Source organism: Bufo gargarizans, chromosome 4 (assembly GCF_014858855.1).
Source record: "Bufo gargarizans isolate SCDJY-AF-19 chromosome 4, ASM1485885v1, whole genome shotgun sequence".
In the NCBI taxonomy this organism is placed as follows: domain Eukaryota; kingdom Metazoa; phylum Chordata; class Amphibia; order Anura; family Bufonidae; genus Bufo; species Bufo gargarizans.
This window is the reverse complement of record NC_058083.1, coordinates 278124287-278144505: the sequence shown is the minus strand read 5'-3', so window position 1 is coordinate 278144505 and position 20219 is coordinate 278124287. Positions and strand designations below refer to the sequence as shown.

Below are 20219 nucleotides of genomic sequence, written 5' to 3'. Positions count from 1 at the left end.
CTAAGTCAAGGGGGAGGGGGAAGAAATAACCCCTTGCTATCCAGGGTTATGTAGGTTTGTGGTCCTGGTCAAGACAATCTCCTGAACTCCAAACTGAATGTCAGAATGGGAAAGAAAGGTGATTTAAGCAATTTTGGTTGTTGGTGCCAGACGGGCCGGTCTGAGTATTTCACAATCTGCTCAGTTACTGGTATTTTCACGTGCAACCATTTCTAGGGTTTACAAAGAAATGGTGTGAAAAGGGAAAAACATCCAGTATGCGGCAGTCCTGTGGGCGAAAATGCCTTGTTGATGCTAGAGGTCAGAGGAGAATGGGCCGACTGATTGAAGCTGATAGAAGAGCAACGTTGACTGAAATAACCACTCGTTACAACCGAGGTATGCAGCAAAGCATTTGTGAAGCCACAACACGCACAACCTTGAGGCAGATGGGCTACAACAGCAGAAGACCCCACCGGGTACCACTCATCTCCACTACAAATAGGAAAAAGAGGCTACAATTTGCACGAGCTCACCAAAATTGGACTGTTGAAGACTTTAAAAATGGTTTCTTGAACATGACAATGAGTTCACTGTACTAAAATGGCCCCCACAGTCACCAGATCTCAACCCAATAGGGCATCTTTGGGATGTGGTGGAACGGGAGCTTCGTGCCCTGGATGTGCATCCCTCAAATCTCCATCAACTGCAAGATGCTATCCTATCAATATGGGCCAACATTTCTAAAGAATGCTATCAGCACCTTGTTGAATCAATGCCACGTAGAATTAATGCAGTTCTGAAGTTAAAAGGGGGTCCAACACCGTATTAGTATGGTGTTCCTAATAATTCTTTAGGTGAGTGTATGTTTGCAAGAAAAGCCATTTTGGAGACCATGGTTTTAAGCGACTTTAGAAAAAGTGCATCCTATATGATGTCCCCATCTTCCCTGATCGGATTCGGTTTCAAATTACAGGCTCCTTCAATATCTCCCAGCTGGTATCTGCTTTAGCTCACACTAAGCTTGCACAACAAGAGCAATATATGGGATATGGTAGAAAGTGCCCCTACATACACTAAACAAAACCAAAACTCCTAATGTTAGGTGGGTCCCTTTATGATACACTGATTAAAGGGTGTCCCATGGCTAGGTCCTTTATTGATCAGTGTAAAAAAAAGTCATGGCTGTAAGAAAATAACTTTTTCAAAGGTTTTTATGTTTTAAAAGTAGGAAAACAAAAACTATACAAATTTTGTATTGTCATAATCATCAGAATAAGCACATCATGTCATTTTTTTAGTGCACAGTGGACGCTGTAATATGAAACCCCCCCCCCCCCCAAAACCTTGGCAGAATTTTTTTATTTCACACCACGAAGATTTTTTTTTCCCATTTTCAGCTGAAAGATATAGAAAATTAAATGGTGCTATTAAAAATACACCTTGTCCCCTACAAATAAGCCCACCAGGGACACGCCCGTGTGAAAGGGCCCTAGGGCAGGGATGGCCATCCTGAGGCTCTCCAGCTGTTGCAAAACTACAACTCCCAGAATGCCCAGACTGCCTACAGGTATCAGCCTACAGCAAAGCATGGTGGGAGTTGTAGTTTTACAACAGCTGGAGAGCCACAGGTTGGCCAGCCCTGCCCTAGAGGTTAAGTTTGTCCAGTATGGATATGTTCAGAGAGTGTGATGAGGCAGTAAAGGAATAAATGAATAGACATAGCAACTGGTCGTGCTAATGTGAAAACGCAATAGGCTCGGATTCAATATAAAGTTATCATTTCTATGTTCTTATTTTTAATTCGTAATGATGTGATAATTTATAACAGATGTTCATTTTGGGAATATCAGCTTCGCTATACTAGGCAGGAATATTGTGTTATTGTATATAGGGTTGTTGCGGGTATCGAAATTTCGATACCCAATCAATACTTTTGTCCCGGTATTGATAAGATACCGGGATTTCAGTTTTTTCGATACTGGGCTGCGCTTCTGCGCAGCCTAGTATCTCTGAACATGAGCGCGCTGCTGTCGGCGCGCTCATGTTCTCTCAGCAGCACGGGGAGAAGGAAGCTGTCCTCCCTCCCCCCTGTGCTGCTGCCGCTGCCACCAATGAGAAGAGAGGGGCAGGGGAGTGGCGGGCGCACTGCGCCACCAATGATAGGACTATTCCCACACAGAGCGGCGCCCAGCGATGTCTCAGCACTCACCATTAGTCCTGGGCGCCACTCCGTTCGCCCGCAGTGCCCCATTACTATCTCCTCTTCTGCTCCACATGCTGCTGATTACTATCGGAGTGATGGGAGGAGACATCAGCTTTACTAGTGGGCGTTACTTCTCCCTGCGCTGCGATTGGACAGCGCTACAGCCAGGGAGAAGGAACGCCCACTAGTGAATCTGATGTCTCCTCCCATCGCTCCGATAGTAATCAGCAGCATGTGGAGCAGGAGAGGAGACAGTAATGGGGCACTGCGGGCGAACGGAGCGGCGCCCAGGACTAATGGTGAGTGCTGAGACATCGCTGGGCGCCGCTCTGTGTAGCCTAATAGTGAAAGTCTGGAGTCCCATATAGTTAGTCTTTAACACATAATACAGGAGGCAGGTGCCGGCAGCAGAATCGCATTGCCGGCCCCCTGCCCCTGACAGGGAGCTGCGATCAGCGGCAGTTAACCCCTCAGGTGCGGCACCTAAGGGGTTAACTGCCGCTGATCTGCCAGTACCCGCCTCCTGTATAAAGGGGTAATTATCATTGGTGGTGCAGTGTGCCCCCCCCCTCAACCCCCGCATCCCATTAAAATCATTGGTGGCACAGTGCGCCGGCCCCTCTCAACCCCCCAGTATTAAAATCATTGGTGGCAGTGGCCACAGGGACCTCTCTCTCCCCCCCCCCCCTCCATTGGTGGTGCAGTGGCAGCTTCTGATTTCTGATCGGAGCCCCAGCTGTGTAAGCCTGGGGCTCCGATCGGTTACCATGGCAGCCAGGACGCTACAGAAGCCCTGGTTGCCATGGTAACATCCCTGATACTGTGTGCAGAAAGCACAGAGCAGCAGGGACAGTGTGAAGTCCTATTCACCCTGATAGAGCTCTATCAGGCTGAATAGGACAAGGGATGAAAGATCCCAGGTTCTAGCCCCTAAAGGGGGAAATAGTTATTAAATAAAAAGTGTGTAAAAAAAAAAAAAATAAGTAAAAACCCCCACCAAAATATGAAGTATAAATCACCCCCTTTTCCCAATTTCACATATAAAATATATAAATAATAAACATATTGCATATCGCCACGTCAGAAAAGTCCAAACTATTAAAATATAAAAAAAAAATCTAGGTGGTGAATACCGGAACAGAAAAAAAAAAAAAAATGCGCGATTCGCCATTTTTAAAAATGCGGAATACACGTGGCTTTTTTGGTTTATTTTTTTTTTGCGTGGTATCGAGTAACGCAATACTTTTTCATGGTATCGAAACCGAATCAAAAATTTGGTATCGCAACAACTCTAATTGTATAACGGTATTCTTTCCCTTGAGTTCCATAAACTGTAGAAGCCCTAACCTTGTGTTTTTTAGAAATCATAGAAAGATTCTGATATTTTAATATACCTGGTTGATGAAAAACTTATGTTGCCCTGTAATTCATATATATGAAATGTTTTTTTCATTTTAGAATGACCAGAACGTTTATTAGAATAGAGAATTCAGATTTTAATATCGCAGTTGCACCTTTTGCATTCATGGCCTATCCTGAGGTAGACCATCAGTATGTGATTTATAGGCTTCAACCCGTGGGACCTCTGCCAGACAGCTGTGCCTGGTACCGCAACTCACTTTTACTTGAATGCTGCTATGGTACTAGCTTCAGCTCCTCCTAATATAATAAAGTACATTGAACTTGAAATGTACCCGCAGCACAAGCTGTGGATTCCCTGTTGACTTTTGCAAGATAGAGTAGCCAGTGCATCCCCCCACCTTGTGGGTAATGTAGGGCGTTTAGAGAACTATGCAGCTCGCCCCATGCAACCCAGGGTTGTAAAGTGCTGATAGGAGCCATTTTATATACTCATCCCACAAAGTAAAGATTAGCTACTGTACGGTGATAGAAATGAACTGTTGTACAAGATTAAAGCATGCCCTCTGTGTGTTTTGTCCTGCAGGATCTTGCATTGACATTACTTCTACAAATACCAGCAATAAGAGTGATGATATCCAGGCCAGTGCAGATGATACCATTAAACGAATAGAGTCCAAATTGGCACATTTGAAAAATCGGCCCAAGCAGGGAGTAAGTAGATGTAATGCGTCCGTCAGTTATTCTGTACTAGGTTGATTCTTTTTGCAGATGACTTTTTTTCCAGGGTGCGGACAATGTGTGCATGTGTTCTCCATCTCAAGGGGGTAGGGGTATAAAATACCTCATTCACTTGCATTGGATGCAGAATGTTGGTGGATTTTGGCTAATGAACACACACTGGTAGGAAGTCTAATTGTGCACCTATTCTATTATATAAACTATTGGCCATTTAACCAGTTCCCAACTGCCCGTAGACTGCATGTGCCGTGACATAGCTCTTTGCTTTGATCTCTGTCAGGACACCTAATTGTGAAGCTGCTGGAGCAGGGAGCCCACGGTCAGTGATCGCATTCTCTCAAGAAGCATTGTGTATGGCGATGAAGAAGCAAAAGGCTGCTTCCTGATCGTGTCCCGGCAGTCATGGGACCGCCGACCAGGAGTCTGCACAAGCTTCTGGGTCTTGGGCCCAGATTAGCTCTGCAGAGAGGTTGTACAACCTGTCTGAGGGCTGTATTCATCCTGTAACTGTCATCCCTGATTACAGGAGGTCTTGTATGCCCCTAAGTGCAAGAGGGGGGAAAAAAAAGTTTCAAGTGTATTAAAAGCCTCTTTCCACTCATCATGCCATTTATTATTGCAAAAACAATTATATGTATTTGGTATTTCTGCATCTGTAACAACTGGTCCTATAAAAAATATCACATGATCCACCATGTCGGGTGAGCGCTGTAAAAATAGAAACCATACCAGAACAGCCATTTTATGGTCAACAAAAAGTTAAAATAATACCAATGAAAATGTCACATCTTCCCAAAAAAGTCCCCACCTAAGACTATTGCTATAAAAAGTAAATAAAAATGTCTCTCAGCAAATGGCGATACCAAAACATGATTATTTTTTATATATACTTTTTTCCAAAATTCATTAGAAACATTTAAAAAAAACCAATGTAATTGTTATTCCCACTTCCATATCTACAGGCTTTATAAAAATATCACCATAAAAAAAAAAACTATGCCAGAACAGCAATTTTTGGTCACATCGACTTACCCAAAACTGTTTTATGTACCACAAAATGGTAGCAATGTAAACGTCAACTCATCCTGCAAAAAACAAGGCCATCGCCAGAATAGTAAAATATGCCTCTTAGAAAATGGTGACACAAAAACTCTTTATTTTTGTTTTCAAAAATGCTTTTGTGTAAAAGTAACAAGACTAAAAATAAATAATAAATTGGTATCTCTGTAATTTTATTGACCAGCAGAATAAAGTTATGTTTTTCCTACATGGTGTAGCCAAAAAAACGATGGCAGAAACCCTGCTTCCCAAAAAGCAAAATAAAGTTTGTATGCATCTAAAATAGTACCAATGAAAATGGCAACTTTTTCCACAAAAAACAAGCCCTCAGAAAAATAAAGTATGCTGCTCAGAAAATGGCTGTGCTGATATCCCAGAGGCTACGCGAAAGGAACATGGTGTCTGTAAACCAATCCATCTTAATAAGCGCTGCAAAAGTCCAAAAGGTGGTCTTTCCCTTGTAAACCCTGCAGTCTACCCGAATAGCAGTTTATGTCCACCGCCATAACGCATATCAACCAGTAGCCTGAATTACGATATGTCACAAAGTCTCAACTGCTTCGATAAGAAAGCGTTCCAAGGTTATTACCGTGTAAAGTGACACATGTCAGATTTGCAAAATTAGGCCTGGTCAGGAAGGTGAAAACTGGCCTGGTATGGAAGTGGTTAATATACGGTACGTGTGACAAAAGCCTCTTGTTTAATGCCTCTTTCTCAAATCCCATTAAGCCTTGTCTAATGTAGTCCTATAGGGGTGTACCAGCTAGGTCTTTATTGGTGTTACACCCCTAATAACATATTTTACAATTCAAAACATTAACCCCCCCCCCCCCCAGGTCTGTCTTCCTCCCCTTGAGGTCGTGTTAAATTGGTTGCACTGCAGTCTATTTTATCTCATCTTTTCGTGCAGGGCGAAGCAGGCCGTTTGAGTTTGCCACCTTCTCGAGGTAGCAGCGTAGAAAGCCTGTCGGATACACGAGGGAAGCCCTCTTCAATGCTGGGCACCTCTGAGAACAAACGCATGAGTGCAGACATGTCTGAACTGGAGGCAAGGATTTCCGCAAGTACAGGTAAAGAGGACAAAACATCCAAATAATTTTACAGGTCCAAGCAAATGTTCAAACAGGTGATGACTTTATTGGGGGTGCATTTATATCCATGGTCGATAAGTAAAATTAAGATTACGATATTCTCAAAATACGTTTTTTTGCTCAAGAGGTTTTAAGCTGGTGAAGTTTGGGTCCCCTTTAATGCCTGTTATTTTATTACTGGTAGTTAACTTTACCGAGCTATTAATTTTTATCATTCACGATTTGCTTCACATGCCAAGGACATTTAAGTGTTATGTACCCATTGGCACTGTCTGCATTCGAGGCAGGAGGGTGGGGTAGAACTAAATAAAGTGTAGCGCGCACACATCTAATGAAAAAAAACATATAGATCCCATAACAGAAGAAAACAAAACGCATGTCTAAAACCCAGAAGAGCTGTTATGGCAACCAACTACCACTTTAGTGCCATTAATTTGCCATAAAAGAGAAACCCACAGAGAGAAGCATTGAGCGTAATAGCAGCATGATATTATCATATAAATTTTGCAAAGTTCAATGAAAGGTGAAAAAGGCAACAGTGTAATGCTTAAAATAGGAAGCAGCTGACGGTGTTTTCTAGAGTATAGTACATGGCGCACTTTATTCACCCTTCAAAAGAAATGTTGCTCCCCAGTTTATTTAAAGTGGATCCATTGTATTATTTTTACAAGCATTTTATTACATTTGAGGCTTTTAAAGCATTTTGCAGCATTGTGCTATATATAAATGATTAGTTCTTATATTTCTACCCAAGAATCCAATACTGTTTGGGTAATCTGTACAGAAATAGTGAAATTATGTATATGCACTCCTGGTGGGTGCTAGATACGTTTTACATTGACTGAATCTATTTTGACACAAGACCCTGCAGTTCAGATTTGTGTGACACACTTGCACTGCAGTTAAAGGGGGTCTGTCAGCAGTTTTGACCATGCTAAACTGCTGACAGCACCAGCTAGGTAGGAAGACCAGCACAAACATACCTTTTCTTCAGCTTCTCTCATCAAGAGTAGTGTGAATATGAATTTGTATTCTGCCAGATGCTGTTTTTGCAAGTGGATTTTACTGTGAAGTACCCTCTACACTAACTGATAGCTGTGTCATCTAACCAGGAGACACTACAGCTGTCACTAAGAGGGGATGGCCTGTGAAGAAGCTAACTGCAGAGAGCTGTTCACAGTGGAGCAGAATAAAAGTTCATATTCTCACTACTCCTGATAACAGCTCAGCAAAAAGTATGTTTGTACTGCTCTCCCTAGCCAATACAAAGTGCTGTCAGCAGTTTGTCATGGTCAGAACTCTTGATAGACTCCCTTTGAAGCCTATGGGCACCTTTTGTTATTAGAATAGTGTGTTTTTATTGAAAACATTTTTGTAATTAACTTTAGTTGAAAATGTTACTTTGTTTTGGCTTCTACAGCTGGCATCTTCTGTGTATATAGACTACATAGCCTAGTAGAAAATCAGTGAAACTGGCTGATGACTGGTGTCTTCAGATCCTCTCTGAATTCTAGTGAATGATCTATTATGATGGTCTCACACCCTTTCCAGCAGCCAAAGTCAAAAGTGGGTGGGAAGGGAATTCAAAATATAAAGGAAGGACTTCTTCCTTCCTTCCTGCTGGATGCACTTTTGGCTTTGCCTCAGAAACTGCCAGAAAAAGGTGCGTTTGAAAACCATCCTTACGCTAATTTATGACCAAATCAAAGTTCAAACCAAGTCAAAGTTAAAAGAAAAAAAAAATGCCATGAAGTGTTTTTTTTTTTAATTTTTTTTACAAGCTTTCTTTTTTCAGTTACACATTTTGATATGAATTTGTTTTTAAGAGAATGTTTTTTCTATACAGTAGTCTATGGGAAATGCCACAGACCCAATAACAGGCTGGATGATGATTTTGATGCACGATTAGAATCTGCTGTCGAACTTTGCACCACCTAGTGGTTGGCTTACTTTGCGGCAACATGTTGCAACCTAAGCCATGCTCCCTTTTATATAAGGCTACATGCACACGACTGTATGTGCTTTGCGGTCCGCAAACAAAAACGGATGACATCCATATGTCATCCGTTTTTTTTTTTTTTTTTTTTTTTTTTGATCCATTGTAACAATGCCTATCCTTGTCTGCAAAATGGACAAGAATAGGACATGTTCTATTTTTTGGCGGGGCTATGAAACGGACATACTGATGCGGACAGCACGCGGTGTGCTGTCCGCAGTTTTGGTGGACCCATTGAAATGAATGGGTCCGCATCCTATCTGCAAAAAAAACGCAACAGACACTGAAACAAAATACGTTTGTGTGCATGTAGCCTCAGAGAGAGGTGGGAAATTGCCATGCAAATGTGCCAGATTCTGCCCCAAGTTATGCCAGACATTGAGGCACAGCCACTATAATAGTAATTGTGGGCCTATGTGTAAAAAGAGTTTCTTAGATTGTTCGCAGGAGTGTATGTGTGTGTGTGTGTATATAAAACAGCTGTAGAATCCAAATGAAGCAATATTTTTAATCAAGCCCAATTAGAAAAATGTTTTTGGATTGTGTGTCATTCAGTAATTTAAAAAAATATGTATATGCAGAGGTGTCATAGCCTTTAAAGTGGTTGTCTCATGAGAACAACTTCTTGACTATCCACAGGTTAGGTGATAAGTGTCTGGTCAGTGGGGATTAGGCCGCTGGGGTGGCCCATATTTACCTGTTTGGAGCTATAGACACGTCTATGCTTGTTCGCCACTCTATTCAACTATATGGGACTGCCATATATAGCAGAATGCTTGTAATCTATCTCCGGCAGTCCCATAGATCTGAATTGAGTGGCAGACATGCATGCCTGTCGTTGCTCCATGGTGGGGCCCCCAGCTGTAGGACCCCTGGGATGATGATCAATCACTTATCTCCTGTGGATATGGGATAAGTTGTCTTGGGACAACTCCTTTAAGTAAATGTATACCTGTCAGTGCTCCTATCAGGTCTGTTTTTGCATGTTCTTTTAAAAAAAATTTTTTTTTTTAAGGAATAGCACAATGCTGGGTTCTTATTCCCCTATCAGACAGATGATGGGTCTGTCTAAATTTGGAATTGGGTATCTTCCCCTGAGCCGTTTTCTGCACTGACCATTGGTCTGTCTGTGCCGAGAAGAGAGCAGCATGCACCATCTCAATCCAATTTTTCTGCATGACTCATTCACTGAGTGAGTCTGTGAGAAAAATGGACTACCCATGGGTGCCCATCATGTGTGCTTTGGAGCGCAGACAAGTTTCCCATCATCCATCTGATAGGGGACTAAGAACGTTGCCCCAAAATGAATAATTAATGGGGGTATTCACTAGAACAGACATGGTGGAGTTGCCTGGTCTTTCTCACGTGTCCATTCTTCATTCCTAACTTCTCAGTTAATACCGGGTCATTAAACTGGTAGATAGATCATCCTCCATCATGAGTCTCAACAGGCATTTATGGAACTTTATAATCAACTTCCACACCCAAAAATGTTTTCCTACCATATTTTCTTTATAAGGATTGTTGTAGTAATTGGAGACAATCCAGTTGTAACCCTACAGAGTTCAATACTTTTTCAGTAAGTAGCATGTAGTTAGTAACCAATTAACCCCTTTCAAGTAGACAGTGGTTCAAAAAAAGTCTCACTTTGTTACTCTTCTGTAAGTTCATGTCATGGTCTTTTTTTATTTATTTTTCTGCATGTTCATTTATGCTTCCCTTCTCATTTGCATGGTTGTTTTCTGCATGCCCTTCCATTGTGTAACATTGTGCTGTACACTTCCATGCTTTTGTGAATTGTGCCCTGTACCACTTGTAGTCGTTTGCATGTGTATTGTGTATGTGTTTTTGCAGCCTATACCAAGCCTAAGCGAGGCCACCGTAAAACTGCTTCATTTGGCAATATTCTGGATGTCCCTGAGATCATCATAACAGGTACTACAGGATGATAATAACCTTGTGAGGCGAAGATTAATGAAGGAAATTCAAACAAATGCTTCTTGCTCCGATTAGTTTGTCTACAGAGCTTGTGTGTCATTGTATATACACAATGAGGGCAATTTTTTTTTTACGCCACTTTTTGACACCTTTTTATTTCAGAGATTTTTATTTTTTTTGCAAAATCTTCTTTTTTTTTTCTCTTTTGTGGTCCTCCCCGCGCTCACGCCAGGTAAATTTAACTACACCAGCCTGTGCCTCTACAAAACTTTGGCACATCCACTGCCAGCATGGGGGGCTTAAGACCAGCATCTAAACCGCCAGTCTTAATAACCCCCAATAACTATAAAATTACCTAGATTATTATTCAGGGTTTCTGTCTGTATTGATGTTGGAAAAATGTGAAATATTCACCATTTTGCTACCTTTTTTTGCTTTTCCACCGATCCTATTGCCAGTATCCTGCATCAGTCTCGGTCTACACAGTCATCACCTTAATAAAGGTGTTGGCTACACTTAGTTGAAGGTCAACAACTTATACATATTTAATCCTTGAGTGGCCAGCTCCCAGACCTGGGATGAGTTGGAGTCACAAGACTATTACCAGCACGGATGGCTATAGACCCAGATAATACCCAAGGTTATATATTATACAAAATATCTACACATACAGAACACAATGTTATAAGTTAATTCAATAGGAATACTGAATATAAAGTAGAGTCTAAATAATCATATACAACCAGTCACATACTATATATATATATATATATATATATACGAGCAGGAAATGTTATAAAAAGACAAACCAATGGTTAATCATCTTTCAAGTTAAGTGTTGATGTGCTGATGGTCCCCACTCGTCTTTATTCTCCTGCATAGATGTCATGCTGTACATACATGTGACTGCTGGAGACAGCTCACTGGCCTTAGTAGTGGTGCCAACATGTGGCATGTGACCACTGAGTGATTGGATGCAGTGGTCACATGTATGTGTGGCGCATTATTGCTGGAGGAAAAGTCAGCGTAGACGGGGGGGGGGGGGGGGACTACCGGGCCATCGGCGTTGGATTTGACAGGTAAGTGATGGTTGGTTTCTTAGTCTATTATTTATATTTCCTGCGAATACTTTAAATTGTTACACTGTCAAGACAAAGCAGAAAAAAGCACCGACATGTTAATAATATGCAGGAGAAACCTATCCAGTGTCTCTCCTCCTCCTCATAACCAACAAATTGGTGAATATGCAGAAGATCCAGCTTAGTGCCATCATAGGTCACTATGGCAATCCACTTGCACTTGTATGTGTTTTTGTACGACCACACAGCAAGGTCCATTCCATTTGGATGACTTTGTATAGTCTTCTCAGAAACTTGATTCAAATGTTCAGTAGTTGAGTAACCTTGAAATGAAGTAACATGTTTATGACTGACTCCAGGTTATTGCGCCTATGACGGAAACATAATTGGAGCGACAAGCATTTGATGTTGATTCTTTAAGCTTCTACTATTAGTGGAATTTAGGAGTGTTTAAAATAACCCGCATGCCTCTTCTAAAATAAACGGCCTCCACTAACCATGCTAATTAATGGCCCTCGCCTTCTCTCCATGGTCCGCGCTTCGTGTTGTCTCTTGTTTTTACTTTGCTCCCTCCCCAATAATTATGACTCCATTTCTCATGCCTTTCCAGCATGTGCACAAGTGCTTCTGTATCGAACCAAGAATGATAAATATTTCTGCCACCACATTTTAATTCTTTCTAATCTTGTGCCTCAATGAGATACATTTGCTAAATAAGTAGTTGCCATGATGTGTTAATTGCTGCGATTAGTTAGAATCCCAATGAAATGCGAAGGTGCAAGTTAAATCAGTCTAGTGTCAAATTCGTGCACTTTGGCACTCGGCATTCCAGAAAATCCCAGTAATAGTAAGGCCCAGTTCACATCATAACGGGACACAAAAATGTTGCCTGCCACAATTATGTACTTATTTACTTGACAGGTGATACCAGGGAGACAAAAAATATTTTAAACTGGTTGTCCCATCTGGGACATTTTAGGAAATGGCATAAATATCTGATAGGTATGGGTCCCACATTCCAACTGGGCCTCAAAGCGAATAGATGAACAGTTTCCTCTCCATTCACTGCTATAGAGGATGGCCACAAATGCGCGGCTTGCCCTCCCTTCATTTCTGGGCCCTGTTCTGGAGACAGGTGGAGGGTCCCACCTCTGAGATCCACTCCTATCAGATATTTATGCCATATCCTTGCAATATGCCACAAATAAATATCCTGGGTGGGAATACCCCTTTAAGGCTAGCTGAACCCAGCATTGCAAATCTGACTGAGGATGTCACTGCAAAAAGCCGCTTGTATAACATGGAATTCGTTGCGGATTTCACCACTGTACAATAAAGGGAGTTAAAACCGTGGATAAAATCCATGCTACGAATGTTTAAATCCACACCACTAGTCAATTTCCATGTGGAAAGTCTTACCTACATAGGCAACATTTTAATAAGCTGCAGATTGTCCATGTGCAAATCCAAAGCATCCTTATAAGAATGGACACTTGTGATGTGAACTGGGCATAACAATCCGTTTTTAACCAATAATTCGGACGTTTCATAGCGCAAAGGCAAAAATCCTAATGATTAACTATTTGTACTATATTATCCTTAAATTTATAATGCAGCATGATGGGTGGTGGGTCGTGAACACCTGGGCTTTGTGACACTTGTGGTGGTGGATTTCGAAGATTTTCTTTCCAAGCTAAAGCCGATTGCTTTATGGTTTGGACTCCAGTTTGAAACCAAGTTCATGGCTGGCCCTTGTTTAATAAAGATGCCCCTACATGTTGGCTGGACCTGGTTTGTGTTTGATGGTGTAGAAAAGAGTGGCAGCACGTCTGGTTCTACTAAATGTGTATGCTGTTCAAGGTCTGTATGTAGCCTCTCGGATTTGGTTTAATGGATTCACTGTTTATTAGCAAGCATACATGTGGACTGAGACAAGTGTGGCTGTTTACGGGCTGCATTAGTACAGTGGGTTAGACCTTCCAGCAACTGTTTGTGTGCCCTCAGTAATGAATTGCCACTATGAGATGTTATGTAAGTCAGTATGATGAACTGGGAATGTCAAGCATGTTCTCAGCTGTCGCTCCGGGCAATCTCAGGGTTTCCTTCTGGTCAACTGATCTCTTGTGTTAAGGCACAATACAAGCATTACGCATCCTCATTTAAGATGTACTTGCAAGTGACCCTGTAAACATGTTCTTGTTCTGGACCATTTCTTTTGTACGGCCATAGATAGAAATTGTCAGACGAGAGAATAATTGCTACGTACTCTGTATTATATTGCTAGCTAGAGGGAGTATGTGGAATTAAGGGTGGGAGCGGAGAACATAGGATTAAAAGTTATTTTTTTTACTGCTGAATAAGTGCCTGGGTTTTATTCTGGATATCTCAAGAAGTGAGACATGTTTGTCGAGTACCCACTAAGGTGGGCATTGTGAAGCAGAACAGAGTTGCTGACGGATTAGGTCAGCGTCCATGCTGTAAAGCAGTATCATGTAAGGCCCTGAAAATAGATGCCGTCATCAGCCCTGGACGGCAAACATTCTACCCATTAAAACACAGGGCAGAAGATGGTGGAGGACAGAAGTGCTATTTGTGTGATAGGAGTGGTCATTGTCTTGGTATACACTTTCTGCTGGCCAGTGCTTCTCGAGTTAAAATATTGCAGCTGTCTCTCATTCCCTGTGCGGATTTCATCCTTTCTGCCTATGGACTTGCACAAATACCAGGCGTCCACAGTTGTATCCCTTCAGTTATACATGGGAGCAGAGTTTGGTAAATTCTCTCTTGTTTGATCTTCAGCAGGCAACGGGCAGCCAAGGCGCAGATCTGTTCAGGACCTCACTATTGTCGGGACAGAATCCAATCAGGTAAGGAGCCCTTGTTAGGAGAATTTGTGTGTCTTGGACTGTGCATGGTTTGTTCCTCAGTCAGTTAAAGTGGAATATCGCTGCTAGGGAACTAGACTTCTACTGCACTGAACCTGTTTTTGTAGAAACCACAAGTATTTCTTGGAAAAAATATTGTGGGTAGTTAAACTCGCTCCTGGGATCCCGGCCACCACAGAGGCCGGTGCTTTACTACCAACTGGGCAGACGCAGACACCGCTGCTAGATTGCAGCAGTGGCCATAACCCCTGGCAATGGCACTTTGCAAAGAGAGGAGGCAATAATGTATAAAGAAGTATATTAGTTCTCTATTATAGCGTTCTACTTAAAGGAGTTGTCTCACTTCAGCAAATAACTTAATAATAAATGCTAATACAACCCACTTACTAATGTGTTATTATCCATATTGCCTCCTTTGCTGGCTGGATTCATTTTCCCATCACTTTATACATTGCTTGTTTCCATGGTTACAACCACCCTGCAATCCAGCAGCAGTGTCCATGCTTGCATACTATAGGAAAAAGCACCAGCCTATGTTCGCTCCCACAGTCCAGGTTACCAGAGAGGCCGGTGTTTTTTTTTTTCCTGTAGAGTTCAATCACGACCACCACTTATGGATTGCTGGATGGTCATAACTAGAGATGAGCAAATTTAATATTTTAAAATTCGTTCACACTCCGTTTGATGGTAAAAGGTGAATTGCGTTATGGATTCCGTTACCACGGACTATAACGCAATTCTACACCTTTTAGAGGCATTCCGTTATTCATTCCGTCATAATAGAAGTCTATGGGCTGCAAAACGGAGGATTCCCCTGCATAACGGAAATGGGACGGATCCGTTTTGCAGCCCATAGACTTCGATTATGACGGAATAAATAACGAAATGCCTCTAAAAGGCGTAGAATTGCGTTATAGTCCGTGGTAACGGAATCCATAAAGCAATTCACTTTTTACCACCAAACGAAGTGTGAACGAATTTCATAAGCGGAAATTCGCTCATCTCTAGTCATAACCATGGAGACGAGCCGTGCATAAGGTGATGGAAAAATTAGTCCAGCCAGCAAAGGAAGCAATATGGATAATAACAATACATTAGTAAGTGCTTTGTATTAAATTCCTCTACATGATGAATGCCATTTGCTGAAGTGAGAGAACCCCTTTAAGGACCCACGTCATACATGTACGGCACTGGTGGCCGTGACTTAAGGACCAGCGCCGTACATGTACGGCGAGCTTATCGGGCGGGTGCAGGAGCTGCGCTGCCCAATCAGCGGCAGGGGTCCCTAAGTCACTGATAGCCGAACCCCTGCTGTAGGCGCATTAACCCTCGAACTGCAGCGGTCAGCGCTGAAGGTGGCATGTGCGGGATATTGCAGGGTGGCCATCAGGTCCCCACGCTGCTGTGACGGGGACCCGATGGCAGGGAACGCAACCGAATGCCTTCCTTAGGCATCGTGGCTGCCTTCCGTGACAGCCTGTGAGATCCAGCCCCCTGGATCTCACAGGCAAGCAGGCTGAAGTGTATTACAGTGTGTAATACACTTACAGCCAATGCATTACAATACAGAAGTATTGTAATGCATTGTGAAGGGGAACAGACCCCCAAAAGTTAGTCCCAGAGTGGGACAAAAAATAAAGTGAAAAAAAAAGTTTTACTCCAAAAAAGCGTCCTTTTCCCAAAATAAAGTTAAAGTTAAAAAAGAAAAGTAGACATATTGGGTATCGACGCATCCGTATCGAATGGCTCTATAAAAATATCACATGGCTAAAATTTTTGTCACCTTACATCACTAAAAGTGCAACACCAAACGATCAAAAAGGCATATGCCCCCCAAAATAGTACCAATCTAACCATCACCTCATTCTGCAAAAAAATGAGCCCCTGCTTTAGACAGTCGCCCAAACAATAAAAAAAAATAATATGGCTCTCAGACTATGGTGACACTAAAACGTGATTATTATTATTTTTTGTTTCAAAAATATTGTGTAAAACTTTAAATAAATAAAGTATACATATTCGGTATTGCCACATCCGTAAGAACCTGCTGTATAAAAATATCACATAACCTAAAACCTCAGGTGAACACCGTAAAATAAAGTGTCAAAAAAGACATTTTTTTTGTCACTCTACATCACAAAAAGTGTAATTCCAAGCGATCAAAAAGTCATATGCACCCTAAAATACTACCAAATAAACAGTCATCTCATACCAAAAAAATTAGCCTCTACATAAGACAGTCGCCCCAAAAAAAAATATAAAAATATGGCTTTCAGAATATGGAGACACTAAAAAAATGCTTTATACAAAGGTATTCTGTCATATGTCCGTACTAATAACATGAATCCTAAACTGGCCTTATTAAACCTGCCTGTGGCTCTATTAGCCCAAAAAACTGATTTTTATAACCTGTCAATCACATACCTAAGGTGCCCAAGGGGACGTCCGTTAATGCAGGGTGCCTGGCCGCACCCAGCGCCGCCTTTCCAGGCCTAATCGCCGCCCTCCCTGTCTACAGTGTCGCCTTCCTAAGCGCCGCCTCCGCAATCCTCCCGTCCCTCTGCTAGATCCCCGCGTGTGCGCACTAGGCTCAACCTGATGCGCCTGTGCGGACTCCTGGCAGCGGCTTCGATGAGCGAAGTGGCATGCCGGGCATCCTGTATTAACGGACGTCCCCTTGGGCACCTTGGGTATGTGATTGACAGGTTATAAAAACCATTTTTTTTGGGCTAATAGAGCCACAGGCAGGTTTAATAAGGCCAGTTTAGGATTCATGTTATTAGTACGGACATGGGCATATGTTTAGGTTATAGGGCTAAAATCTCATGACAGAATCCTTTTAAAACTGAAACAAACAACCAAAAAAGCAGTCCTATTTGGTATTGTCGCGTCCATAACAACCTGCCACATGATCTAACCGGTCAGATGAACACTGTAAATAGCAAAAAATAAAAACTGTGCCAAAACAGCTATTATTTATCTTGCCTCACAAAAAAGTGTGATATAGAGCAACCAAAAATCATATGTACCCTAAAATAGTACCAACAAAACAGCCACCTTATCCCATAGTTTCCAAAATGGGGTCTTTTTTCTGGAGTTTCTACTCTAGGGGTGCATCAGGGGGTTTTCAAATGTGACATGGCAACTTCAAATTATCCCAGTGAAATCTGCCCTCCAAAAACCATATGGCATTCCTTTCCTTCTGCGCCCTGCTGTGTGCCCGTACAGCAGTTTACGATCACACATATGGGGTGTTTCTGTAAACTATAGAAGGGCAATAATTGAGTTTTGTTTGGCTGTTAACCCCTGCTTTGTTACTGGAAAAAATGGATTAAAATGGAAAATCTGCCAAAAAGGGAAATTTCATCTACATTTTCCTTTAATTCTTGTGGAACACCTAAAGGGATAACGACATTTGTAAAATCAGTTTTGAATACCTTGAGGGGTGTGGTGTCTAAAATTGGGACATTTATGGGTGGTTTCTATTATGTAAGCCTTGAGACCTGAACTGGTCCTTTAAAAAGTGGGTTTTGGAAATTTTCTGAAAAATTTCAAGATTTACTTCTAAGCCTTCTAACGCCCCCAAAATAGAAAATGTAATTTACAATATGATCCAAACATGAAGTAGATATATGGGGAATGTAAGGTAATAACTATGTTAGGAGGTATCACTATCTGTTTTAAAAGCAGAGAAATAGAAATTTTGAAAATTGTTAGTTTTTCCACATTTTTGGTAAATTTGGTATTTTGTATAAATAAAAATTAAATATTTTGACTCTACTCATTTATCACTGTCATGAAGTACAATATGTGACAAGAAAACCATCTCAAAATGGCTTGGATAAGTAAAAGCATTTTAAAGTGATCACCACATAAAGTGACACATGTCAGATTTGCAAAAAAATGGCCTGGTCCTTACGGTGAACAATGGCAGGGGGTCCTTAAGGGGGTTAACATAATATATAATATATATATATATATATATATGTTCTAAGTGAGACAGCCCCTTTAAGAAAAATATGTTTCACTCAACCATTCAGTTATAAGATTTGTCTGCATGCGGCCACTGCCACGGGGACCATACTGCATGCAGATTTATCTCCCATTAACGTCAATAATAAATCTATGCAATCAGATAGTATTTTATAATTTAACACTTTTATGAAAGGAAGCAGAGGATCTGAAGCTCAAATCCAGATGAAGAGAAAAAAAAATAATATACCGTATTTTTCGCCCATATGACGCACTTTTTCCCCCTAAAATGGGGGGAAAACATGGCAAAAAATATAAAATGTGCAGCGCATTGCGAGGTACATCGCAGGCTGCGCTGTATAGAAACAGCAGCTTGCAATGGACCAGACATCCGTGTACCTGGAGGGAGAGCCCGGCGGCCGCAGCGCGTGCTTGTTTATCGGGATGGTCGCTGGGTGGTAGGGTCAGGTGGTGTGGCTAGTGCAGTGTAATAGAGAACGTCCGGCCCAATCTGGTGGAGGTTGGCAGGGACCAGCCTGCAGATTTGTAGGGGGATGTTGATGGGAGCGTGTGAGCAGACAGATGAGGGGCGGAGCAGGCTTTCCTGCCACACATGCCTGCTCCGCCTCGAAGTCTACACACATGCCTGCTCCTGTGTACATGCCATGGCTTGGGGGCTGATCTGAGGTCTGAATGGGGCTGTTATTTAGATTGGGGCTCTTATGGGAGGTCTGATTGGGGGTCATTCACATTGGGGTCTGAGCTGAGGTCTTATTGGGGTCTTATTAACATGGCGAGTCTGATTGGTGGTCTGACCTGAGGACTAATGGAAAATATTTTTTTCTTATTGTCCTCCTCTAAAACCTAGGTGCGTCTTATAGGGCGAAAAATACGGTGTATATACAGTGGATATAAAAATTCTACACACCCCTGTTAAAATGTCAGGTTTCTGTGATGTAAAAAAATTAGACAAAGATAAATTATTTCAGAACGTTTTCCACCTTTAATGTGACCTATAAACTGTACAACGCAATTGAAAAACAAACTGAAATCTTTTAGGTGGAGGGAAGAAAACAAAAAAAACTAAAATAATGTGGTTGCATAAGTGTACTGGGGATGTAGCTGTGTTCAGAATGAAGCAATCACATTCCAAATCATGTTAAATAGGAGTCAGCATACACCTTCCATATATTTAAAGTGCCTCTGATTAACCCCAAATAAAGTTCACCTGCTCTAGTTGGTCTTTCCTGAAATTTTCTTAGTCACATCCCACAGCAAAAGCCATGGTCCAGAGAGCTTCCAAAGCATCAGAGGGATCTCATTGTTAAAAGGTATCAGTCAGGAGAAGGGTACAAAAGAATTTCCAAGGCATTAGATATACCATGGAACACAGTGAAGACAGTCATCATCAAGTGGAGAAAATATGGCACAACAGTGACATTACAAAGAACTGGACATCCCTTCAAAATGTATGAAAAGACGAGAAGAAAACTGGTCAGGGAGGCTACCAAGAGGCCTATAGCAACATTAAAGGAGCTGCAGGAATATCTGGCAAGTATTGGCTGTGCGGTACGTGTGACCACAATCTCCCGTAGTCTTCATATGTCTGGGCTATGGGGTAGAGTGGCAAGATGCAAGCCTTTTCTTACAGAAGAAAAACATCCAAGCCAGGCTACATTTTAAAAAAAAACACATCTGAAGTCTCCTAAAAGCATGTGGGAAAAGGTGTTATGGTCTGATGAAACAAAGGTTGAACTTTTTGGCCATAATTCCAAAAGATAGGTTTGGCGCAAAAACAACACTGCACATCACCAAAAGAACACCATACCCACAGTGAAGCATGGTGGTGGCAGCATCATGCTTTGGGGCTGTTTTGGAATGGCCCAGCCAGAGCCCAGTCCTGAATCCGATTGA

At 41.8% G+C, this 20219-nt stretch overlaps 1 protein-coding gene across 4 annotated transcripts in view; it reads left to right on the top strand.

Annotated features, from left to right (window-relative positions):
• The window catches only part of MAP3K7 (mitogen-activated protein kinase kinase kinase 7), a 66513-nt gene that overhangs the window by 29957 nt on the left and 16337 nt on the right, over nucleotides 1-20219 (top strand). For 2 of the 4 annotated variants that reach the window (XR_006388549.1, XM_044288734.1), the window contains exons 10-13: nucleotides 4131-4258; nucleotides 6255-6414; nucleotides 10286-10366; nucleotides 14248-14315. Coding sequence is in view for 2 of the 4 variants with exons in the window: in XM_044288734.1 (XP_044144669.1) it covers nucleotides 4131-4258; nucleotides 6255-6414; nucleotides 10286-10366; nucleotides 14248-14315 (437 nt within the window). In the remaining 2 variants the exon portion in view is untranslated. The remainder of the gene's footprint in view (nucleotides 1-4130; nucleotides 4259-6254; nucleotides 6415-10285; nucleotides 10367-14247; nucleotides 14316-20219) is intronic. The other 2 variants (XR_006388550.1, XM_044288735.1) reach the window with 1 other exon arrangement.